The sequence below is a fragment of the Leptodactylus fuscus genome, chromosome 8 (assembly GCF_031893055.1).
Source record: "Leptodactylus fuscus isolate aLepFus1 chromosome 8, aLepFus1.hap2, whole genome shotgun sequence".
Classification (NCBI taxonomy): Eukaryota; Metazoa; Chordata; class Amphibia; order Anura; family Leptodactylidae; genus Leptodactylus; species Leptodactylus fuscus.
In genome coordinates this window covers 90,283,637-90,309,808 of record NC_134272.1, presented here as the reverse complement: position 1 = coordinate 90,309,808, position 26,172 = coordinate 90,283,637, and the positions used below count along the sequence as shown (strand labels likewise).

Sequence of the window (26,172 nt, the reverse complement as noted above, 5' to 3'; positions counted from 1 at the left end):
CAGTCATTGGGCTACGAGTACTCAGAGGACGTCGTCTATAGAAAGCGACCAGTCCGAATATACTACAAAGGAGTCCCGATCACGAGTTTATCTATTCTCCATACCTGGCTATATTTTATAGCAAGTCCAATGTGTCGGGGGCAGAAGAATCGCCAGGAAGTCGTCTCTACATTGTATCAAGAATTAGCAACAATCTTCAATACTGGGGACCCCTGAGTCTACCCCACAAAGCTGCAAAATATATAGGAGGTCTGTAAAAGTGGGAAGAATATGGAAGTTACCCCTATGTGGAGACACCCAACATTGGGGGAACATTTCCTCTTAAAGGTTGTGTACATTGGGAGAGAAGAGGAGCACACGAGGCCAAGTGCTAAGATTAGGACAATCGATCTCAGCTCTACAAGCTCAGGAGATCCTTGGTAAAGACCCTGAGATGGGCCAGATTTTTACTTACTGTATATACTCGAGTATAAGCCGAGTTTTTCAGGACAGTTTTTGTGCTGAAAAAGTCCACCTCAGCTTATACTCAGGTCATTATGGTCATTCAGCAATATCATAGTTACAGACCCGTCATACAGACATTGGGACGGGTGCCGGGCCGCAGCATCGCCAAGCTCATAGAAGGAGCGTAGCAATGCTGCTCATTGCAAACTGCAGAAGTACTTAGGGTACTTCTGCTAGCAGGCCCGGAATACAGACCCCGCCCCCCCACTCCATCACACGCCGGGTGACGTGGCCACGTAAGCTCAGGCCCGCACCCGGCATGTATGTGCGTTCCGGGCCTGCTAGCAGAAGTACCGTAAGTACTTCCGCAGTTTGAAATTAACAGCATCACTACACTCCTGCTATGAGCGTGGCGATGCTGCGGCCCGGGACCCACCCCGGTGTCTGGATGCCGGGTCTGTAACTATAATGGCGCCACTCTGCTTCAGAGCGGTCACCATACCAACTGGCACCTCCGCTGTAACTTTTACAGCGGTAATGTAAGAGCTCCCTGCACTCATTCCTGAAATCAGAGATGGCAGGCATGGGGAGCTAGGACATCTCCACTATAAGTGTTACAGTGGAGATGCTCTACAACGTCCCAGTACGAGGGGTCCGGGCTCGACCGCTCTTACAAGGGCGATCCTTTAGATAGGAATAACGGCCGGCAGAAGTGCTTCTGCCGGGGATTCCCGCGCGCTCCTGCACAGCCGGCTGCAGTTCTCCTTCAGGTCTGGCCGGCTGGAGATTCCATTCAGAGCTCCTGTAAAGGCTCCCCGGCCGGCAGTGCTCTATGCAGCCTGCAAAAGAAATGATAATTTTTGCAATGTATTACAATGCATTAGCATTGCATTAGTGATCAGACCCCCTGGAGTTCAAGACCCCTAGGGGGTCTAATAAATGCAAAAAAAAAAAAAAAAGTAAAAAAATAAATAAATAAAAATACAGTATTAGTAAATAAAAAGTATTACAAATTCAAATCCTCCCCCTTTCCCTAGAACACGTATAAAACTAATACCGTAAATACTGTGAAACACATACACGTTAGTTATCCCTGTGTCCAAAATCGCCCGCTCTACAAATCTATAAATATATTTTCCCTGTACGGTAAATGCCGTAGCGGGAAAAAAAAAAGTTGTCTAACTGCCCCTTCCCCTAGACTGAGTCCCCCCCCACACACACACACTACATCCAGGCTAAGTATAGGGTATCTGCACTGCTCATATTCTGTCGTCAGGAAGGGGTTAATAGGAGCACTACAGATCCCCTATATTCAGCCAGGCTGAATTCCAAGTGGGGGAAAAAAAACGGTCCACAAGCTCAGGGAAGGGGCAGACAGACAACCAAAACACCCCCTCCCCTTCCCCAGCACCTACTGCACCCAAAAACTCCGGCCACTTAAATTTTTGAAATTTCCCAGTAGCTGCTGCATTTCCCCCCCTCGGCTTATACTCAAGTCAATAAGTTTTCCCAGTTTTTTGTGGTAAAATTAGGGGGGTCGGCTTATATTCGGGTTGGCTTATACTCGCGTATATATATTAAAAAATGTCTTTGTGTAGTCACGGCCTACAGCTTCTTAATAAAGCTCCGCATGGGCGGGGCTACAGAGTCAGCCACTCAGAGCGCTCACTCAGTGACATATGCAAATGAGCTGGTGACTAAAAGACACATAAGCCACTTCTTCTCAGCCGGTGGCCGAACACTTTACAATCTCTTATGATGTCGTCTCCCTAAGGGTCAAGGCCTGGCCTATAAATGGTTCTCAGGTTCACTAATATGATCGGGTGGGAAGGAAAGGTACACAGTGTGTGGTGGGATGGCGGGTTTGTTGTGATGGCCCTCAGGGGAGGGCTTGATGATGTCAGTCTCCCATGCCCACCCACTTTTTTCTAGATTTGTATATTGATGTATGCATACAGGTAAGGGTCACGTTAAGCTGCTTTCACATAAGCCGGGTTATATTTGTCCTTGCTTTTTTCGATAAATGATGTAACCTATAATGGAGTCATGAAACACCCTACAAATAACATTGATTTATTCTGCCATTTTTCTTCAGTTTTGAGGTCTATGATATCACTTTAGATGGCCAGCATGGATATGAAAGAATCAGCAGTGTGGTAGCCCTATGCCACTGCAGACCCGCGCACCCACGGCATCCAATCGCCTTGTGATTTTGCAGGTAAGACCATACTTGTCCACTAGGGTCGGGCAATTACTAGCCAGGACTACTGTGAGGTCACCTAGGTTTCAGGTGAATGTAGAATGAACCCTCCAAAAATGGCCAAGGTGCCCTAGGCATGTGGCGCTGCCCCGACCCACACCTGCCAGCACATTGTGCAAGAATTGGAAAGACTGCGCTAAAAATGTCCTGCCATTGCCTTTAAGACAACAACCCCTTTAAGAATTTTTTTTTTTTTTTTTTAAACCTCTTATGCCTTATTTGCTGCCCCCCCCCTCCTAAATCTTCATATGTTGCCATGTAAAGAGATTTCAATACTAATTCTAAGCTATAGGTTATGGAGATAAAACTGAAGTGAATGTCTGGCATTCCAATGAATGAGAACTGAGCCCTTCTCCTCCCACGCCCTATTTTTCCCACTTGAGCCAGGCAGTACGCTAGACAGCCCTTCTGACTGACTGGGGGCCTTCCACCTCCGCAGGCGCCATTTTGTTGTACGGAAGAAACTGATTTTCATCAACCAAATTTAATTAAAAATGATAATTTCTTTGCCGGAAATGTAAGCTGCTTATACTGGGATGTGAATCTGATAGGTTTAATGCTGTTTTATTATAGTAGGAGATGTTTAGGTACAGGCGCCATGTTGGTGTACGGCGGAAGAGTGAGCAGGGAGCCGCCATCTTGCCAGTCTCAGTACGGGAAGCGGTGAGCCTGGGCGGGGAACGGCGGCCTGTCACTGACCGAGAAGCAGCCTTGAGCCCTCCGTGAGGTATCCCCGCAGTCAGGAGCCGCCATGATCCTGCTGGAGGTGAACAACCGTATCATCGAGGAGACCCTCGGCCTCAAGTTTGAGAATGCCGCGGCCGGGTGAGTGTCGACGGGTGTGGGCGGCAGAGGCCTCCGGGCTGTCAGCCGTGGTAGATGACTAGGATGGTAGGAGAGGCCATGAATTATCGATGTTTAGGTCATGGGGCCCTTGACACAGCCTTTGGGGGCCCTTATAGAGGACTCTGCATTATAGTAAGAGCCTCTCCATTGGGTGTAATAGAATCCACAGCATTGATGCAATTGTAACAAATCCTCAGCTATGAGATGCATCGGGGGTCTGTCACTGGAAACCATTGCAGATCACTGGATGCAACTGTGACAAACCCTCAGCTGTGTGGAAAGATCTGATTTATTACATGAGGCTGAAAATGTAATGCAGAGCTAAGGGGATGTTCACACTGGATGTTGCAGATTTTGTCATATTCAATGGCACAGGAGCGGCTCTATCTAATGGAATGGGGCTGAGCCGCAATACTAAGAGCAGCCACTATACAGTGTATGGCGCTGTGCTTGGTATGTAGTGAAGAAGCCTCACCAATCAGCTGATCGGTGGCGGTCCTGGGTATCCGACCCCCAACCAATCCCATATCAATGAATCCTTTTAGTCAGTGGTTGGATTTCACCCAGAATATGAGCCATGCGCCCCAATACAGCTCACAGAGGATTGTCCAGACTGGATCCAATGGTAGCAAACCCTCAGCATTGAGAAGTTTATGGTCTGCACGTATTGTAAAATACCATATTCACTACAGCAAACAGAGATATTGAAAATGTAAAGTGGGTGTATAGAGGGGGCCGGGCTGTGACCATCACCTGAGATATATATATATATACACACCCCCTGTGGCTTCTGTAAGTTCTGTGGTGGTGAGTGACGTCCTCTGTGACTTCCTCATGTCGGCTGCATTCAGCGCAGGCCCCATCATGTCTGCAGCGGGCGCTTCCCCCATGTCGTGCTGCTACAAGCCTCTAGTAATGTGGAGCCCCAGCGCTGCCTGTTACTGACTTGTCACCGTAGGGTCCCGTATTCCCAGTAATGTAGATAGACAGCGGCCTGTCCTCTACCTGTTATTCCATGTCTAGGAAAGCTGGGTGATGATGATGATTGCCTCTCTAGGTTCAGTCCTTGACTTGGACACTTTCTCTCCAGTAGTGAAAATCTTTTTCTGGAAAAGCTGGGTGAATATTAGTCTGGTGGTCATCAGGATCAGATCAGTTGGGGTCCAACACCCAGATACCATACTGACCAGCTGATGTGGCCGCATATAAGGTAGAGATACCTATAACGCAGGGCTAGGGAACCTTCGGCTCTCCGGCTGCTGTGAAACTACAACTCCCAGCATGCTCCAGTCACTTCCATGGGAGTTCCAAGAACAGCAGAGCAAGAATGCATGCTGGGAGTTGTAGTTCTGCAACAGCTGGATAGCTGAAGGTTCCCTACCCCTGCTATAACGTCAGAAGCGGCCCTGCTAACATTCAAGTGAATTGGAAGAGGGCCGCAGTTCCCCAGCACCACCACTAGAGTGTACGGAGCTCCCTGTATACAGCTTACTGTCTGTATACTCTAGATTTGCAGGTCCGATTCTCTTCCTATACCTGGTATATATTGGTATACCTGATATACGGCTTCCGGCGGCTGCGTTAGCTGATCAGCACGGGGTCTTAGACCTGTCCCTTCAGATACTTCTTCAGATCCTGGACCATCACTGTAATGACGCTCAAAGTTCACCAGGTAATCTCCGCCTCGTGCACCCGTGTTATAGGCGCCATTGGTGATGGTCGGGGAACTCACAGCTGTATTGGGATAGTACATTTCTGACTAGAATGGTGCTGCAGCTCTGCCATTCACTGTAAGGGATTCGTCCTCACCCCCCAGCAGCCTGGAGTTCCCCTTTTCACCACCTAAAACTTCCTCAAATACCAGTAAACCAAACCAGTGTAATAGAGGGCGGAGGAGGGAGATGCAGCTGCAATACCTGGAGTAGGAAGATCATCTCAGCAGACCCAAGACGTCTACCTAAGGAGAGAGGGTGGATTTGTAAATGGGTTTTTAGCAGTATGTCTTAGATGTTGTCCGAACCCACCGGTTACTAAAGGGGCCACCTAATAGGTGTTGGAGACCCCCCAAAGGCCGATGTCAGGGGGGACATAAGGATTGGGCTGCTGGATTTCAGCTGCTTCTTTTGTTCGCAGACATGTGATCTGCAGACGCCTCTGCCACAAATCAAGATGATAAAGGGGTTTGTCAGCCACTTTCTCCTCTTCCTCCATGGCCAAGCATGCATGTATATGGCTGGATCAGGAGGGATAGCTGGCTGACAAATAAGGGATGCGCTGACTTCCATCTCTATGTATGACCTGCCTGACACTGTCCCTTTCCATAGAGATCTGGGCTGGTTTATGTGCTGGGGTCCCCTCGCTCCAGACTGACCATAAGTGTCTCCATAGTCTTTGTAGGGCCCCAGACGAGGCCGACGGGGTCGGGGTTAAACTTTGGGTCCAGTTCTCTGCAGGTTTCTCGCTAATACTTTTGCTTTCTCTCTCCTAGGAACAAGCCAGAGGTCGTGGAGGTGACGTTTGCAGGTAAGGTGTCTTCATAACATCGAGGATTGTCGTGTGCCGGGCCTGCAGGCTTCAAAATACATGGCTGCTTACTTCCATAAACGGCGCCACACTGTGGTGTGTGTGTGGTACTGCAGCTCAGCCCCATTTGCTTCAATGATGCCAGACACAACCCACGGCAGGGTGCAATGCTGTTTCAGTAAGAAAGCAGCCATGTTTTTCTTGATTATTAGTCATAAACATCCCTTTATGGTCTGTGGGTTTGTGATCTCTAGGACTCGCCTTAAAGGGTCTGTGCTGTGGTAGACACTTCTCCCCGTTCTGTGGTAGGTGATGTGTCCGGTCACTGGACTATCGGTCCCCCATTCACCGGTCCTCCAGGAATCGGACATTATCCCCTGCCCTGTGTGACCGCAGGTAGAACGGTGACCGGTTTATTAGAAGGTGGCAGAAGTTTTCGCTTTATGTCAACCTAACTATATATAGTGATTCCAGAGTTGCGCTTCTCTTGCTTCTTATCAGGGCGGAGCGCTATCTCCATCTGCTACAGAGCGGAGTGGTTTTTCTGCACCGTGTTATCTTTTGCAGTTGTGCCTATGACAACACTCCCTGCCCTATATTCAGTCTTATCTAAGAGTCCAAATTACCCTATAGATGAGTGCTCACATTATAACTGAGGCAAACAAGCAGGTTCACACCCAATATGGTCACCATTACAGCTGTCTCTGGCATTGTGACCCAGCTTTCCCAGAGTCCTGAGTAACAAATATCCCTAACTAGTTGCTAAATGCGTATACACCCCTTCCTCTTCAGCCATCACTGCAAATGATTCAAGCCAAACTGTGCGGTCAACCCCCGGAGAGCTGAAAAGGCTGATATGGCTTTGTACTTGTGGTCACCCAGCTTTCCCAGAGGCAGATGTAGAGCGGTACAGCAGATATTACAATCCGTTCATCGTTTTATCCTCTTTATTTCTCCTCAGACTTTGATGGCGTTCTGTACCACATCTCCAACCCAAATGGAGACAAGGCGAAGGTGATGATCAGCATCTCCCTCAAATTCTACAAGGATCTGCAGGACCACGGGGCCGACGAGGTGAGAGGGGAACGTTATACCTTGGGGGTCTATGGGGAATGGTAATGCTGAGAGGCTCTTGGGGTATAAACCTGCTCCTGGACCCTGAGCGTGCGACTTACAAAATGTGACTTCTAGAGATGAGCGAGTACTATTGGAAACGGCCGTTTCGAATAGCGCACACCCATAGGAATGAATGGACGCAGGGGATTAAGCGGCCGGCTGCTTCCATTCGTTCCTATGGGTGCGTGCTATTCGAAACGGCCACTCGTCTCTAGTGACTTCTCCGCTGCTGACCATTATGATGGAGGAGCCTGAACAAATCCCCGGGATATCCGGCTGTTCTAGTCTGCAACTCGGCTCTGCTGCATTGATTAACCCAAAACTGCCTTTACTTTGTACTGGGCAATGCAGTGGCTCAGTGGTTAGCATTGCTTCCTTGCAGCGCTGCAGACCTGGGTTCATATCTGACCAAGGGCAATATTTGCTTACTGACCCTTGTGGGTGTTGGGGAGGAGCACCTGTATGGCTGCCACAAGATCCCCTACTGCACAATGGTCCGGCGGACTACATTGACTTGACCTCCGTGCAGGACTTTTCTCTGCACTGATTTTTGCAACAGAGACAGCAGATTACAGACGGTTGTCATTGTATTTTGCAAGTCTATTGGTTTTGGGTTGTAAACCTTGTATGACATGGACTTGTGTGCAGGTTTTATTTCAGTCCATGTATTTGCACCCACCGCTCAGTGTATTCCTATGGACGCTGTCCGCCATGACACTCTGGCTTATACACCTATTAGTTATTATTCTGCTGGCTTCTGCAGTGCCAACACTGTACAAATCTTCTTACCATATAATATTCAGACTCCTTGCAGAGGATGTCCTTGGTTAGAGTTGAACCCCGGGCTTCAACGCTGCAAGATGGCAGTGCTCCATTATAAAGCTCCACATGGGAGGATCTGCAGTGTCAGCCAATCATAGTGCTCGCTCTGTGACATATGCAAATGAGCTAGTGACAAAAGGCAGTGGCCGAAAGGAGAGATGCACAACACACGACGGGATGGCGGGTTTACGACATTTCCTTACGATTGTGATTGGTGGGGTCCGATACCTGAGACCCCCGCTGGTCCACTGTTTAAAGAGGCGCAATGTTCACAAGCACTGTGGCCGGTATCTGGTATCACATGGTACAGCTGCAGCTCAGTCTCATTCAAGTGAATAGGACTGAACTGCAATACCAAGCCCGGCCACTTCAGTATATCTGGTATTTGAGGCGCTGGCGCTCTCCTGAATGCTACAGCCTCTTTATAGAGCTGATAGGCGGTGGTCTCAGGTGTCGGACCCCACCCATCACATATAGATGACTTCTCCTAAGGAATGGCCAGCTATATAGATGTCCCAGAAAATCCCTTTAAATATTCTCTTCCACAAGCTGCAGCCCCAAAGTGTGAAGTCAGTAATGGCTGCGACTTTTACCTGCTGCAGGATGGCAGGAAATCTATAGCAAAAAACACCCGGTTTCATGGAGAATATCGCCGAATGTTTCTGCATGTGACAATTCTGAGACAGTGGGTGTGATTGTTCTGACTTTATGCGTGCAGCGCCACCTGAAGGAGATGGTCTATCAAATCAAATTTTTTTGTAGATCGCAGGAATACCCTTAAGAAAGGCTCTTCTTCTCCTACCTTTAGATGTCTTCTCTGCGCCACTGTTCGCATGAAATCCTGGTTTTCTTCGGTATGCAAATGAGTTCTCTTGCAGCACTGGGGGCGGGCCCCAGCACTAAAACAGCACTGGGGGCGTCCCCAATGCTGCGAGGGAATTCTCCAGCGCCGCCTCAATCTTCTTTGCGTCTTCTTCCGGCGCTGGCTTCAATCTTCTAGGCCTAGGGCAGAGCCGACTGCGCATGCCCGCCAGCCACAAGAAAATGGCCGCTTATACAGTATTGTAAGCAGCCATTTTCTTGTGGCCGCGGGCATGCGCAGTCAGCTGCCCGAGGCTTAGAAGATTGAAGCCAGCGCTGGAAGAAGACGCAAAGAGAGGACGTACCTAAAGAAGATGGAGGCGGCGCTGGAGAGATCTCTCGCAGCATTGGGGACGCCTCCTGTGCTGTTTGAGTGACGGAGCCCGCCCCCAGTGCTGCGAGAGAACTCATTTGCATACTGACAAAAACTGGGATTAATACCAAAGGGCGGCGCGGAGAAGAATAGGCTTTCTTAAGGGCATTTCTAGGGAGAAATGAATGTGTTTTAATGGTAGAATCCCTTTAACCCCTCAAAGGAATTTTCTGGGACCTATATATTAATCATTACACAGGTAGCCCCCCCCCCCCCCCCCCTGCCTGTTAACCCCATGTGTCCTGATAGTGAGTATAGAGGGACGGCTGCTAATAACGGTGATACATTGCAGCTGTATCATTGCTAGTTATGTATCTGCAGACTTCTCACATGGTCTCCGTCATTATATTGGTTCCATATTTGTCTCCATCTGGCGGCACGTCGACTAGAGCAGCTCCTTTTATGGTAGAGATGAAACATCTTGAGTAACGTGTGTGCGGTTGGAGGCAGGAAACGTGTCAGACTTCCTGAGTCACCCTGCTCTGCAAACATCACTAGACTGAAGCTGCGGCCACTGCCCGCCATGTTTATTCAGTAATCCCAGCGCGGCTTGTCCTCTGCTGACTGCACATTTCTGAATATTTCATGGCATCCGGCTGCAAATCTCAGCAACGTACCATTCGTTTCAGCTGAAACTGCTCCATGTATACGACATGTTATATTCAGCTCTGCGGTTTGTTCTCTCCATAGCAGGGGCATTGTCTATTCCTAGGCCATAAATATCTGCTCTATAGGGAGAGCGCCTGCACGGATCTGGAAGCAGTAAAGTGGCTGCCCCCGGTATACAGGGCACAGAACAATCTCCTGTCAGGTCGAGCATATATCCTACAGCTGGCAGCCCCTCACCCATCACATATTATTAATATAGGGGGATATTTGGAAATCTGTTATCTGAGTGCTCGGAGTTATCACCCGCTGTATAAGCACGCTGAGAGTTACTGCAGTAATAGAATAATCTTATGAATCTAAACTTTTTTTTCCCCATTTCTAGGTCCTGAAGAAAGTTTATGGCAGTTACTTAGTATCTCCTGAACCAGGTACCATTTTATGATTTTTCTTGTTGCAGTGCAGTTCTGTAAGGTCAGGCTTAAAGGGATTAAGTTAAGGATGCATAACCTCTTCCAACAGGACAAGGGATAAGTGTCCTATTGCTGGGGGCCGACTGCAGATCAGGGGAACGAAAGTGCCCCCCCAAAACCTCACTGTGAACGGTGCGGCGCTGTGCTTGTGTGTCCAGTGCTCCATTGACTTCTGTGCTGGAGATTTCAGTCCTGGCCGCCCCATAGCATTAAAGGGATCCTATTATTAAAACTCATTTATTTTCTGCCTACCACATAGGAATAGCCTTAAGAAAGGCTATTCTTCTCCTACCTATAGATGTCTTCTTGGCACCGCCGTTCCGTAGAAATCCCAGTTTTCGTCTGTATGCAAATGAGTTCTGTCGCAGCACTGGGGGCGGTCCTCAGCACTCAAACAGTACTGGGGGCGTCCCAAATTCTGCGAGAGAACTCTGCAGCGCCGCCTCCATCTTCTTCAAGAACGGATCTTCTTCACATCTTCATCCAGGGGTTGGCTTCAAACGTCTAGGCCAAAGCCAACTGCACATGCACGTCAGCCACAAGAAAATGGCCGCTTACACAGTATTGTAAGAATATAGAGGCGGGGCTGGAGAGAGTTCTCTCGCAGCATTAGGGACGCCCCCAGTGCTGTTTGAGCGCTTGGGCCCGCCCCCATTACTGTGAGAGAACTCATTTGCATACCGAGAAAAAACGGGATTTCTACGGAACGGCGGCGCGGAGAAGATATCTATAGGTAGGAGAAGAATAGACTTTCTTAAGGCTATTCCTACGTGGTAGGCAGAAAAACAATGAGTTTTAATGATAGGATCCCTTTAAAAAGGGAGACTTATAAGCTTGAATTGTATTACATATTCCTTATGAAGAAAGAAAAAACGAAAAGCAAAATCTGCAACAAAAATACAGCTTTGCCCGCAGTGTGTGGCCTCACCTATCCTTGGTGTGGATGTCATTGTATCCCCCTATATCAGATTTGCTGTCTTTACTAGAGCCCGCTCCCCCTTCACTAACAATGAATAAAGGTTTAGCTCTCAGACAACTTGGCGGACAGAAAAAGTCCGGACTCTAGAGACATAGTGGTAAAAAAAAAAACGTTACAAAAATGATTGCGTCTTCAAGAAGTTACAAATGTGCAGGCACAAAAATAGTGAATCCAGCAGAAGGCTCCAGGTGTCCTACGTGTATATAATGGAGTTGTCGTATCTTGTATTGTCACCATCTTCTCGTGTGACAGTGACGATGGATTTCTCCTTTCTCCGCAGGTTACAATGTGTCTCTGCTGTACGATCTGGAGAGCCTTCCCCCAAACCGCGACTCCGTCATCCACCAGGCCGGCATGCTGAAGAGAAACTGCTTTGCCTCTGTGTTTGAGAAGTATTTCAGGTTCCAGGAAGAGGGAAGGGATGGGGAGCGGAGAGCCGTCATTCACTACCGGGACGACGAGACCATGTAAGTCCGATGGACAGAGCTCACCAGGGTCATGTCAATGAATGTTCATGAGCTTCGGCCTTCAGTGAGGTTTTGAGTTTGGATACAACCAGTAGTGCTGCTGTTATACCCCGAGAAGTGAATAAAGAAGAAAAAAAAAACCATTTATACTCTCTTACCGTTACCTCTTCTGGGCCTCCTAGCGGCGTCCATGGCTCGGTGTCTTCCTCCTCACGTTCTTCTTTGACGCCATGTGCCCGGGGTCAACACTTAATGTCGCCCCTCCCTTACCTCTCCTGGCCATCTTTGCAGCGCTGGCACCCTTCTTTTTTTGACCTCCTCCAAACAACACCACACCCCGGGGTCACCACTGAGGCCTGTGATTGAGACCAAATCACAAGCCTCCATGATGATGTAGGGACTAGTGACTTCAGGCCCTTTTTGGCCTCAAAGGACTGCTGGAAACTCAGGATAGGTGAGGCCCGGTTCACATCTGCGTTCGGTAATCCGTTTGGGGAGTCCACATGGGGACCCACCGAATGGACTACCGAACGCATTGGCAAGCGGTGTGCAGTGAAAGCACACGGACCCCATAGACTATAATGGGGTCCGTGTGCTTTCCACATGAGTCGCCGAACGGATTACCGAATGCAGATGTGAGCCAGGCCTGAGTGTTTATTTTCCCTCGCCTCTCCTGGGCCACCACTTTGTACTCTGAGGAGACCCCTGAATAATAGTATTTCATGGGTGATGAACCCCAAAAGTTTTGTGAAACTTTTGAAAATTTCAAGTCCAATCCAGTTCTAAACATATCGACTTTCCCATCCCTAATTATGAACCCAAACTCTGTAAGGGCTTTATTCACAAAAAAATAAGTCGAAAAAAAAGTTTATTCCGCCTCTGTTTATAACCCATGTTTTATATTCCTCTTAACATGAAAGGAGTTTTGTGTTCTGTTCACTGTATCACTAGTAGTTCTAATAGCGCTTCTGTGTATAAGATGATTATTATTATTATTTTCTATAAAGGTATGTGGAAGCCAAGAAGGACCGGGTGACCGTGGTGTTCAGTACAGTATTTAAGGATGATGATGATGTGGTGATAGGGAAGGTCTTCATGCAGGTAAGTAGTTGTCTGTCAGTTCCGTATTGCACAAGGCCGATCCATTACTGCGCTTACGCTCTTTGTATATTTAGCAGGGAACATGTCTCACCAGTTCTTTGCTTACAGGAATTTAAGGAGGGACGCCGTGCCAGTCACACAGCACCTCAGGTTCTGTTCAGCCATCGGGAGCCTCCCTTAGAGCTGAAGGACACGGACGCAGCAGTGGGGGATAACATTGGATACATCACATTTGGTGAGTAATCTATGGATAGGCCTTTATTGTACAATGATACCGCTCAGGGTGTCTATGGGACAGGAAGTTTTCACTGCCCATGGAAAAGTTGCAAACAATCCAGTACTGGCAAGTAAGTGTGCGGGTGTAAGGCTGTTTTTGGAAGACCCTTTCAGTGACACTTCTAGTTTTTCCTTCTGCTTGTCTTTCTGCCTCCAGTGCTCTTCCCACGTCACACCAACGCTAACGCTCGGGACAACACCATCAATCTCATCCACACATTCCGGGATTACCTGCACTACCACATCAAGTGCTCCAAGGTGAGTTCTCAGCACATCAGAGGACCTGGGGAGGAAGTGGCTTCTCTGTCTGGGTGCCCGGGTTATGTCCTATTACTAGACCCCAGTGATGCCTTGTAATAAGATAAGATAATCCTTTAATGTTTCTAGTCTAAGATTAGTTGCAGCATTAGGTGTGTGGATCAACCCATTGGATCCACTTTACAGGAAAATCCCACAACCCTCAGTTGTCAGTGACATGTGATATCGTATTTCATTCATCTTTCTGTCCCTCCCTCTCCTAAAGGCTTACATCCATACTCGCATGAGAGCAAAAACATCCGACTTCCTGAAGGTCCTGAACAGAGCTCGTCCTGACGCAGAGAGGAAGGAGATGAAGACTATATCGTAAGTAGCAGCGCAGGGATCACCAGATTTATCACAGTGACGGATGCTGGAGGATAAATCTGATGCATCTCTAGACTGTCTGGTCTATATTTGCAACACCTTTAGGCTCAGGTCCCATGTTATGGAAACACTGCGGTTTTTTTTTCTAACCAGGCCCTAGACTGCTTTAATATATGGCCGACCCACTGTGCTGACATCTTAATTTCTAGTGGAATAATCCAGATCCAAGCTGACAACACATATAGATGGCTGTCAACCAAACCGCCGGCAGCTATCTCACCTGACTTCTATATATACGTGCATGCTCAGCTCAGCCAAGTGAGACTTGAGGAAGTCTCTACCAGTAGTCTGCCGTCCGCCATATATGTTAAATGATCGTCAGGTCCGGCCAACATACATATATACGGAGTTTGGTCTTGCTTTGAGACATTACTAGTCAGTCGCTCTAAAATCTAGTTAACAAAGCAAGTTCCTGAGGGAGGATTCCCCTTACTATAGCATCTATATGTTGTAATAGACCTTGTAGAATCGGGTTACCTGCATGAGCTTAGAGGGTGCGGGTCCCACACTGGATAACCCCACCAAATATCAAGGTGAAGCATCTTTTCTGTGCATTGCTCCATTCTTCTATTATTCTTCCTGGAAATGTATGAACAAATTGATAACAGGCCCTGACCATGCCCCTGATCTTTTAGTGCTGATTGGACAAGGTGACAAGTAATACCCAGTTATCAAATTCCCCGTCTATTTCCAGGAGGAGTCACTGAAGAATGGCCAAACTCAATATTTAATTTATTTTTCTCCAGGGGCAAGACTTTTGCCACTCGTTGACCGCGTGGCTGATGCCGAGTCAATACCGTTAGAAAGCACCAATCACCCCAGGTGTCAAAATTCCATGTGGAACGGTTCCAGTGCGACCCTGGGGTACAGTCCAGTGGAATACATTATATATTTGAAGTCGCGCTTTGCCAAGACCGAAATCAAACAAAACAAGACGAGTGAGACGTTCTCTGTTTTCTTCATGTCCCTCTACTCTGCGCCATCTTCTGCTTTCTGTACTTGTTTTCTTATACAAAAAAAAAAAAAAAATTCCTGGTGAAAATACGTTGTGCAAAGAAAATGTTTTTGGAATTGTTAAATAAATCTTTCTATCCTATTCTTGTTCCACCTTTTAATTCTGCGTCGTAACATGGCCTCCATATTGAGGACAACGGAACGTTTAAAGGGAGCCCGCGGCCTATATGCGGCCGGAGCCTCCTATGTTATAGAGCTGACGCCGACCGGGACCTTCCGGCGCTGGAAATGATTGCAGAATGTTGTACAAGTCATCTAGACAGAAAAGTGCAAGAAAGGCAAATCCAACATGGCTGCTCTGTGTGGTTTCCCTATATGTCATAGAAGTAAATGGGAGTTACAGAAACAGTGTTGCACAATAAGCTACACTGTTTCCAATTGGTGTCTTTATAAATCCCAACCTCGGACGTCACATATTCTCGTCTTAACCAGGATCAATTTACACCTTTGTTCCCAAGATATTAATTTATTTCACAATAAGCAAGTGAGTAATTTAGAGCACTGAGGGCGGCTCTGAGGCTCCAAACTGCTACACCCCGCACTGTATTACTACACTTTGCTCCCCCTTTGTTGTATGACAAGGCCAGGGAGCTTTGCTGAAAATTCACTTGGTCCTGTGTTTTCGCATTTGCGCTGGTGTATTAGAGAAGTGCGCGACATAGAAGTTGGGAGCAATGGAGCCGCCCTCAGTGCTCCGGACTGCTCATTTGCATGTTCTGAAGTAATACGTCTGCAACGGAGGCACAAATTTTAATAGGGGAAAATGGCGTTTGCTCAGGCTCACCCGAATGTATGTGTTACTGGTTTAATAGGTTGCACCCTGGTGACATTGCCTGTACCACATAATATATCCAAACCGTGCTGGGAAAAACAGCAACAGATCCAAGGTCAATACAAAGATGCGGTACAAGAACCGAGCTCTGCACATAAATATACCAAAAGAGGTCTCCAGATTGTTTCTGCACAGGACGGTGAGGCTGCAAAGTGCTCCAGGGGTGAGAACTGAGATGTATTCACATCTTGACTTCAGGGGCCTTTCTGGGGGTGCAGGATCTACAGGCCTAGCTGTAACATCTGTGGTAAATGTACTGCTATATACCATACAGAACCTGTATATACCTCCATGTCCTGCGGTATCTCATCTTGTATCCAGACTACAGGTGTAACATCTGTGGTAAATGTACTGCTATATACCATACAGAGCCTGTACATACCTCCATGTCCTGCCGTATCTCAGCTTGTATCCAGTCTAAGGGTGCCAACCAAATACTAGAACTTCCAGACAGTTGTCCAGTTCTCTCACTGAGAAAGATTCGTTCTATCTCAAAAACTCCTTGGAGTAATTTTTTTTTTTTTTGTCCTCGAAGGGTGTAATATATGTATATACAGTATGTTAGTGTGTAATATTTTGTGTACAACACCGCAGCTAGAAAACTTGGTACCCTTCTTATTGAAAAATGAGTAAGTATGGCTTTGACAAAAAATCAGTTAGGTGGATTCACAACTGGCTTAATGATCGGGCACAACGAGTAATACTAAATGGCTACACATCGAACTGGAAGAAAGTCAAAAGCGGGGTGCCGCAGGGCTCTGTTCTGGGCCCAGTACTTTTTAATATCTTTATAAATGATCTGGACGATGGAATTATTGGGGAACTCATAAAATTTGCAGATGATACGAAGATAGGAGGAATAGCCAACACTAGAGAGGAGAGAGAGTGTATTCAAAAGGACTTAGACACACTGGAACAATGGGCTGAGGCGAACAAAATGGTATTTAACAGGGACAAATGCAAAGTTCTACATCTGGGTAACAGAAATGTAAAAAACATATATAGTATGGGAGGAATAGAACTAAGTGATAGCAGAGGGGAAAAGGACTTGGGCATAATAGTAGATCACAAATTCAACATGAGCCAACAGTGCGGTGCTGCTGCAAAAAAGGCGAATAAAATTCTGGGATGTATTAAGACAAGCATTGAATCTAGATCAAGAGAGGTCATTATTCCGCTGTACTCTTCCCTGGTCCGACCACACCTGGAATACTGTGTACAGTTCTGGGCGCCTCAATTCAAGAAAGACATCGATATATTGGAGCAAGTCCAGAGAAGAGCAACCAAAATGGTGGAAGGTCTGCAAACCATGTCCTATGAGGAGCGGCTAAAAGAACTGGGATTGTTTAGTTTGCAGAAGAGAAGGCTGAGGGGAGATTTAATAGCAGTCTACAAATATCTGAAAGGTAGTCACAGTGCAGAGGGATCTCCCCTATTCTCATTAGCACAAGGAAGTACAAGAAGCAATGGGATGAAACTAAAGGGAAAGAGATACAGATTAGACATTAGGAAAAACTTTCTGACAGTGAGGGGAGTGAAAGAGTGGAATAGGCTGCCACGGGAGGTGGTGGGCGCTCCATCAATGGAAATCTTCAAGCGGAATCTGGATAAACATATAGCTGGGATGATTTAGGAAAACCTGCACTCGCAGGGGGTTGGACCCGATGGCCCTTGAGGTCCCTTCCAACTCTACCGAAAGTAAAAGTAAAGTAAAGGTTAATAGGGTCTTTCATGACCTGACATCACCCAACAGCCTCTCAGCCAGTCATGAGTAATAGGCGGATACAGTTCTGACGTCAACATACAGAATATTAGAGGGTATATACCATCAAGAAGAAGAAGTTGTTCTAGTGAAATTCCAAACTAGGAACAGACGTTATCATCACTGCAGGATCCAAAGCGATTGCTAGTGGGAAAACTACATCAACATTGCAATAGAACTACAGACATATAACTGTGCTCCACTAGCCCTCCTCCTGTACTACTATATACTGTGCTCCACTAGTCTTCCTCCTGTACTACTATATACTGTGCTCCACTAGCCCTCCTCCTGTACTACTATATACTGTGCTCCACTAGTCCTCCTCCTGTACTACTATATACTGTGCTCCACTAGTCCTCCTCCTGTACTACTATATACTGTGCTCCACTAGTCCTCCTCCTATAATACTATATACTGTGCTCCACTAGTCCTCCTCCTATAATACTATATACTGTGCTCCACTAGTCCTCCTCCTGTACTACTATATACTGTGCTCCACTAGTCCTCCTGTACTACTATATACTGTGCTCCACTAGTCCTCCTCCTGTACTACTATATACTGTGCTCCACTAGTCCTCCTCCTGTACTACTATATACTGTGCTCCACTAGTCCTCCTCCTGTACTACTATATACTGTGCTCCACTAGTCCTCCTCCTGTACTACTATATACTGTGCTCCACTAGTCCTCCTGTACTACTATATAATGTGCTCCACTAGTCCTCCTCCTATAATACTATATACTGTGCTCCACTAGCCCTCCTCCTGTACTACTATATACTGAGCTCCACTAGTCCTCCTCCTATAATACTATATACTGAGCTCCACTAGTCCTCTCCTATAATACTATATACTATGCTCCACTAGTCCTCCTCCTGTACTACTATATACTGTGCTCCACTAGTCCTCCTGTACTACTATATACTGTGCTCCACTAGTCCTCCTCCTGTACTACTATATACTGTGCTCCACTAGTCCTCCTGTACTACTATATACTGTGCTCCACTAGTCCTCCTCCTATAATACTATATACTGTGCTCCACTAGTCCTCCTCCTGTACTACTATATACTGTGCTCCACTAGTCCTCCTCCTATAATACTATATACTGTGCTCCACTAGTCCTCCTCCTGTACTACTATATACTGTGCTCCACTAGTCCTCCTGTACTACTATATACTGTGCTCCACTAGTCCTCCTCCTATAATACTATATACTGTGCTCCACTAGTCCTCCTCCTGTACTACTATATACTGTGCTCCACTAGTCCTCCTGTACTACTATATACTGTGCTCCACTAGTCCTCCTCCTATAATACTATATACTGTGCTCCACTAGTCCTCCTCCTGTACTACTATATACCGTGCTCCACTAGTCCTCCTGTACTACTATATACTGTGCTCCACTAGCCCTCCTCCTGTACTACTATATACTGAGCTCCACTAGTCCTCCTCCTATAATACTATATACTGAGCTCCACTAGTCCTCTCCTATAATACTATATACTATGCTCCACTAGTCCTCCTCCTGTACTACTATATACTGTGCTCCACTAGTCCTCCTGTACTACTATATACTGTGCTCCACTAGCCCTCCTCCTGTACTACTATATACTGTGCTCCACTAGCCCTCCTCCTGTACTACTATATACTGTGCTCCACTAGTCCTCTCCTATAATTCTATATACTGAGCTCCACTAGTCCTCCTCCTATAATACTATATACTGTGCTCCACTAGTCCTCTCCTATAATACTATATACTGAGCTCCACTAGTCCTCTCCTATAATACTATATACTGAGCTCCACTAGTCCTCTCCTATAATACTATATACTATGCTCCACTAGTCCTCCTCCTGTACTACTATATACTGTGCTCCACTAGTCCTCCTGTACTACTATATACTGTGCTCCACTAGTCCTCCTCCTGTACTACTATATACTGTGCTCCACTAGTCCTCCTGTACTACTATATACTGTGCTCCACTAGTCCTCCTCCTATAATACTATATACTGTGCTCCACTAGTCCTCCTCCTGTACTACTATGTACTGTGCTCCACTAGTCCTCCTCCTATAATACTATATACTGTGCTCCACTAGTCCTCCTCCTGTACTACTATATACTGTGCTCCACTAGTCCTCCTGTACTACTATATACTGTGCTCCTCTAGTCCTCCTCCTATAATACTATATACTGTGCTCCACTAGTCCTCCTCCTGTACTACTATATACTGTGCTCCACTAGTCCTCCTGTACTACTATATACTGTGCTCCACTAGTCCTCCTCCTATAATACTATATACTGTGCTCCACTAGTCCTCCTCCTGTACTACTATATACCGTGCTCCACTAGTCCTCCTGTACTACTATATACTGTGCTCCACTAGCCCTCCTCCTGTACTACTATATACTGAGCTCCACTAGTCCTCCTCCTATAATACTATATACTGAGCTCCACTAGTCCTCTCCTATAATACTATATACTATGCTCCACTAGTCCTCCTCCTGTACTACTATATACTGTGCTCCACTAGTCCTCCTGTACTACTATATACTGTGCTCCACTAGTCCTCCTCCTGTACTACTATATACTGTGCTCCACTAGTCCTCCTGTACTACTATATACTGTGCTCCACTAGTCCTCCTCCTATAATACTATATACTGTGCTCCACTAGTCCTCCTCCTGTACTACTATGTACTGTGCTCCACTAGTCCTCCTCCTATAATACTATATACTGTGCTCCACTAGTCCTCCTCCTGTACTACTATATACTGTGCTCCACTAGTCCTCCTGTACTACTATATACTGTGCTCCTCTAGTCCTCCTCCTATAATACTATATACTGTGCTCCACTAGTCCTCCTCCTGTACTACTATATACTGTGCTCCACTAGTCCTCCTGTACTACTATATACTGTGCTCCACTAGTCCTCCTCCTATAATACTATATACTGTGCTCCACTAGTCCTCCTCCTGTACTACTATATACCGTGCTCCACTAGTCCTCCTGTACTACTATATACTGTGCTCCACTAGCCCTCCTCCTGTACTACTATATACTGAGCTCCACTAGTCCTCCTCCTATAATACTATATACTGAGCTCCACTAGTCCTCTCCTATAATACTATATACTATGCTCCACTAGTCCTCCTCCTGTACTACTATATACTGTGCTCCACTAGTCCTCCTGTACTACTATATACTGTGCTCCACTAGCCCTCCTCCTGTACTACTATATACTGTGCTCCACTAGCCCTCCTCCTGTACTACTATATACTGAGCTCCACTAGTCCTCTCCTATAATACTATATACTGAGCTCCACTAGTCCTCTCCTATAATACTATATACTGAGCTCCACTAGTCCTCTCCTATAATACTATATACCGTGCTCCACTAGTCCTCTCCTATAATTCTATATACTGTGCTCCTCTAGTCCTCCTGTACTACTATATACTGTGCTCCACTAGTCCTCCTGTACTACTATATACTGTGCTCCACTAGTCCTCCTGTACTACTATATACTGTGCTCCACTAGTCCTCCTGTACTACTATATACTGTGCTCCACTAGTCCTCCTGTACTACTATATACTGTGCTCCACTAGTCCTCCTGTACTACTATATACTGTGCTCCACTAGTCCTCCTGTACTACTATATACTGTGCTCCACTATTCCTCTTCTATAATACTATATACTGTGCCCCACTAGTCCTCCTGTACTACTATATACTGTGCTCCACTACTCCTCCTTCTATAATACTATATACTGTGCTCCACTATTCCTCTCCTAGAGTTCTGTAGTAATGAAGGTTGGTGGTTTTTACACTGTCAATTTATTACAATTTCTGGAGCTGCTAAATCAAAGTCCTGCCTGAAAAGCTCAGTATAAATCTTACTATTAATAAAACTAATCAATGAGCTTCAGGTCCAGCAGGGCTAATGTCAGGCTCAGTGAGTAAGACGCTTCACTGCTACAGAGTGGCCTCTACACATGGCTGCCCCCTACAGGTAGTCCTCACCACACAGATGGTTCTTCACCCTCCTTTATACCATCTGCATTTCACCTACAGCTCGGCCTGTAGTCATTGACATTCTAATACCTGATTGGCTCCCACCTTGGTGACTCGGATAAGCAGGGGAGGAGATTATTGATTTGCATGTCTGACACAGATGATGTTGATGATCCAGTCACTTCTATGGGAGTTCCATGAATAGCAGAGCAAGCTGTGAAGTTTCATGATATCTGGAGCACCGAAGGTTGGTGACCCTGCTCAGGAGAACCAAACTAAACACCACCAGCTCCATTTTAGACTGCACTTATTTATAGCCCTGCCCTTCGCCCAAATCTACAGCACACCAGGACAATGCGCCTGGGCAAATATTAAGAAAGAAGAATAATGATACTTGTAGTTGTGGTACTGGCAGAGGAGGTGGAGTGCAGGCTAAATGAGATGGACTGGGATTGGGCAGATGCCACCTAGGCACACGTTTGTCCCTAACAGCTGCAGGAATACGGGTTTATAAAAATATTCCAATTTTGCTTTTCTTTGGAAGGAAGGTAAGATTTCCCCCATTTTATCTTTATAGCAAGGGTTGAAGAGCATTGCTATCCAGTACTCGTCCCTCTGCCTGATGCTAATAACACGCTTGCTGCTATGTAAGTAGAAGAGCATACAGCCTGCCACGGCTGCAAGTGTATGAATGGACTCAGAGGTCTGCCATGATGTATCTTCTTAGCCAGCGCTGCCATCACCATCATCATTTTGAAAGAAAAAAGGGACGTCCGTATTCCCTGGCTATACTTGTGACATATCAATGGCCCCCTTTACATCAAAAGAAGAGTCTCTCCCTGTTCCAGCCTAGGACTCCCAGTTCCTCCTTTATAACTACCCTGACCCAGATCTTCATCTTCCTCCAGTTCCACTTCCATCAACACATGGAAATGACATTGGTTAAGATGCGACGCTGTCCTTCCTCTTCCTTCCCGTGTTGTGTGTTTCCTTTAAAATATATTAAAAAAAAGTTGTGACATTACTGTTATCTGTGCTGACAGATCTGGTGGCCTCTTCAAAGGGCTTGAGAAACTAACATGTTTCCCTTATAAAGTGAAAAAATAACAAATTGTTCCTGTGCTTTGCTCCAAGTACTTCTCATTCACCACCTTCTGTTATTCACACAGAAGTTCAGCATTTTGGAGGTGGACCAGGTCACTGCCCTTATTCAGCTGAGCAGCCTGGCTTACTGCACTGACTATGAAGATATTCACACTCACTTCTTGTACTTTATGCTGTAAAAGATTAAATCTGAATACATTTCAGTTCTACTTCCCTGGTTTCTGGGACAAATTGCAAATTATTCGGTTTACTTAAAAGGATTCTATCATTGTTGTCAGTGGTTTTGATATAAAGACATTCCTGGATACCCTTTAAAAAGGCTATTCTACTACTACCTTCTTTTTTTCAATTCTCCCCACCGTTCTGTTGTAATTCTGGTTAATTACTTTATGTAAATGAACCCACTGAGCACCCTGGGCATTCCCCAGGGACTCCAAGCCCCCCCACTTCATACCTTTATTCACGACTCTCCAATGCTTATTCCCCGTCTCCCCTCCTCCCTGGATGTTCTTCCAGATCACACTGCTGCATTTGAATTCTTGGGCATGCGCAGTTCTGCTCCATTCAGAGCGGTACTGCGCATGTCCGAGCGCCATTTTGTTGGAGCTCACTATAGAACTCAGCATACTGCTCAGTATTCTGTTCTATAGTGAACTACACCAAAATGGTGTAGAAGTATTCAAGGGTAGTCAGATATAGGCAGTACACAGATATATTTAACATGCAGAGGAGACAATTGGGATGAGTTTAAAAATACAAGATGATCTTAAACATGGACAGATTTGGCTCAATTGCCCTTTTCTTTGAATGACCCTTCTATATTTTGGCAATGGGTGGAAGATATCACCCCTGAGTTGCTGATGCATTATGAACTCAACTTGTAGACCTATAGGGGTGGTGATTTCCCTAAACCTAGAACCGTTGTGGATTTTGTGCATCGGCACCTCACGGGCAAACTGTATCTAGAAGTTTAGATTGTGAGCTCTCATAGATGCAAAGATTGATCTGAGTGATGGTAATCTGTATACGGTTGCAAAATGAACTCTGTTTGTTAGCATTTCACAGGAGAATTTTATGTATGTCATACATTTAGCTTAGGAAACCCTGCCCAAAAAGTTTGATAGATTAATTAGATGTTCTTACAGTATTGTCAGCTTGTTATCAAATCATAAAGAGGTTACTGAAAATATATCAATATAATAAAAATACAGGATTAAGACAACTGTCTGCAGGTTCGGCTCAATTGTCCCTTTCTTTAAGCAGCCCCTCAATATTTTGGAAATGAGTGGAGGACATTATCTTCATTAGAATAGGTCGCCATGAGATGCTTATGCAGTTTGGGATCCATCACAACTTGATGGCTTATAGGGAAGCTGATTTCCCTGTACCTAGACATGGTGAATACTCCCGTAAGGCTGCTGGTTTTCGAGAGAAACATGTCAGAGGGGGTGCAGAAGTTTTTAATTAAAATCATGAGTTTACTCCGTATAATTGCTTTTGAATGAACTGCAGTCACTATATTAGCAGTGGTCTACTATTAACCATACATATTAGACCTGGTTCACATCAGCATTTGGGTTTCCGTTAAGGGAGTTTGCCGGGGACCCCCAAATGGAAACCTATATGCATTAAAAAGTGGTTACCTAAGAAACCACATGTACCCCATAGACTATAATGAGATCCGTGTGGTTTGCACACAAAACATGCGAAGAGAAAAGTACTGCAAGCAGCACTTTTCTCTCTGCATGTTTTGTGTGGAAACCATACAGACCTCATTATAGTCTATGGGGTCTGTGTTGTTTTTTAGGTAACCGCTTTTTAATGTGTATTGGTTTCTGTTCAGGGGGTCCCCAAATGGAAACCCAAATGCAAATTTGAACCAAGCCTTAGGAAGAAACACCACAATATGGTGCATTGTTTATATACTTAATGATTAATCCCTGTGCATTAGCACTACCTGGGCAAACTATATTTAGAAGTATAGATTGTGAGCGGTAATGGAGACAGGGATTGATGGCAATCTGTATACTGTTGCAGAATGGACTCTTCTCGAGGATTTAACCCTTAGGAGATGCAGACATTTTTAATTTTTGTGTTTTCATTTTTTACTCCTTACATTCCAAAAGCCATAACTTTCTCATCTTTCTATCTGGTCATATGTGGGCTTGATTTTTGCATGACAAGCTGTACTTCAAAATGTACTGGGAAGAGGGAAAAAAATTCAGAATTAGGTGAAATTGAGAAAAAAACACAGTACTGTCAGTTTCTTGGGGGGGGGTTGTTTTTATGGCTTCCACTCTGCAATAAAAATGCAATATTAGGCTCCGTTCTCACAGAGTAACGCGTCGTTCATTTAGACACGTATACACGTGTCAGAGCGCGGCGCTTCAAAACAGGTCCCATTGATTTCAATGGGTGCCGGCAGACGCGCGCTACACATTGAAATCAATGGGTTACAAAGCCTCCCATTGATTTCAATGTGTAGCACGTGTAAGACGGCACCCATTGAAGTCAATGGGATTCTGTTTTGAAGTGCTCACTCTGACACGTGTTTAGGTGTCAGAATGAGCAGCACGTTACTCCGTGGGAATGGGACCTATGTCAGATTTCCCCCCTCCCCCACATCCTTTCCCTAGAATACATGTAAATGTAAAATATTGCTGTGAAACACAAACACATTAGATATCCCTGTATCTGAAAAAGCCCGGACTGCAAACTTATGGAAAAAAAAATTCCCGTACGGTGAACATCGTAGCTCGACATAAAAAATCAAATGTCAAAAACGCTATATTTTTGCTGTTTCGCCTCTGATAAAAATTTGAATAAAATGTGATCAAAGCAATAAACATTCCCCAAAAATGATATAACGAAAAAGTATATCCGACCCTGCAAAAATAGACGCCTTGTACATGGAAGTGTAAAAAAAAAAAAAAAAAATTACAGGTGTCAGAATATGGTGTCTTTTATTAAAAAAAAATAATTTAAGTTTTAGCTTTTTGTTATGGGGTTGAAATGTAAATAGATTTTATATAAATTTTCATTTCAAATTTTCCACCGTATCCTGAGCACCACAATGGCGGCTACTTCATATAGTCAGATGGGGATTTGGCTAGCCCTGGCTAAGGCCTTGTTCACATGGTCAGTGATTTGCATTGCAGTGATTGTGTGCCAAAACCAGGAGTGGAGACTGCACAGAGGTAAAGTATAGTGGAAAGCTTTACCCCTGTCCTGTGTTTACACTCATACCTGGTTTTGGCACCAAATCCCCGACCAAATACTGACTGTGTGAATAAGACCTGAAGGTAATTGATAAATCAGAATAAAAAACCAAGGACTTTGCAGGGGCTACTAAATAACCCCCCTGGCAGACAGGACAGAGCCAGAACTCTCTGCAGTGTGCTGGGGGAGGGGAGGACTTCTTGGACCTTTGAACATTTGGGTTCAGGAGATCCCGGGCTAATAAGGAAGTTGTCCAGCTTCTTTATTTTGCACACCCCTGCACGCCCATAGAGGGATCAGCTAGAGGAAGGCCTGAAAGCCTGGATCTACTGCAGAGGAGGCGACACATCAAGGATCACCAGGCAAGACAAGACAGACAAGAAGGGAAGACCAGAGAGGACCAGG

General features: G+C 45.7%; 1 protein-coding gene across 1 annotated transcript; it reads left to right on the top strand.

The window, feature by feature from the left end:
* Nucleotides 1-3,343: 3,343 nt before the first annotated feature.
* On the top strand, nucleotides 3,344-14,927 carry ARPC2 (actin related protein 2/3 complex subunit 2). The gene is made up of 10 exons (XM_075284660.1): nucleotides 3,344-3,529; nucleotides 6,039-6,073; nucleotides 7,035-7,147; nucleotides 10,237-10,282; nucleotides 11,584-11,770; nucleotides 12,778-12,871; nucleotides 12,980-13,106; nucleotides 13,305-13,405; nucleotides 13,671-13,771; nucleotides 14,578-14,927. Exons 1-10 carry the CDS (start codon nucleotides 3,456-3,458, stop codon nucleotides 14,600-14,602), a joined length of 903 nt encoding a protein of 300 aa, XP_075140761.1. The 5' UTR covers nucleotides 3,344-3,455; the 3' UTR covers nucleotides 14,603-14,927.
* The last annotated feature ends 11,245 nt before the right edge of the window (nucleotides 14,928-26,172 follow it).

Coding starts and splice junctions, on each gene's coding strand:
- ARPC2 (XM_075284660.1), top strand. CDS start 3,456: ATGATCCTGCTGGAGGTGAACAACCGTATCATCGAGGAGACCCTCGGC. Junction 3,530..6,038: donor TTTGAGAATGCCGCGGCCGG/GTGAGTGTCGAC, acceptor TCTCTCTCCTAG/GAACAAGCCAGAGGTCGTGG. Junction 13,107..13,304: donor CATTGGATACATCACATTTG/GTGAGTAATCTA, acceptor TTCTGCCTCCAG/TGCTCTTCCCACGTCACACC.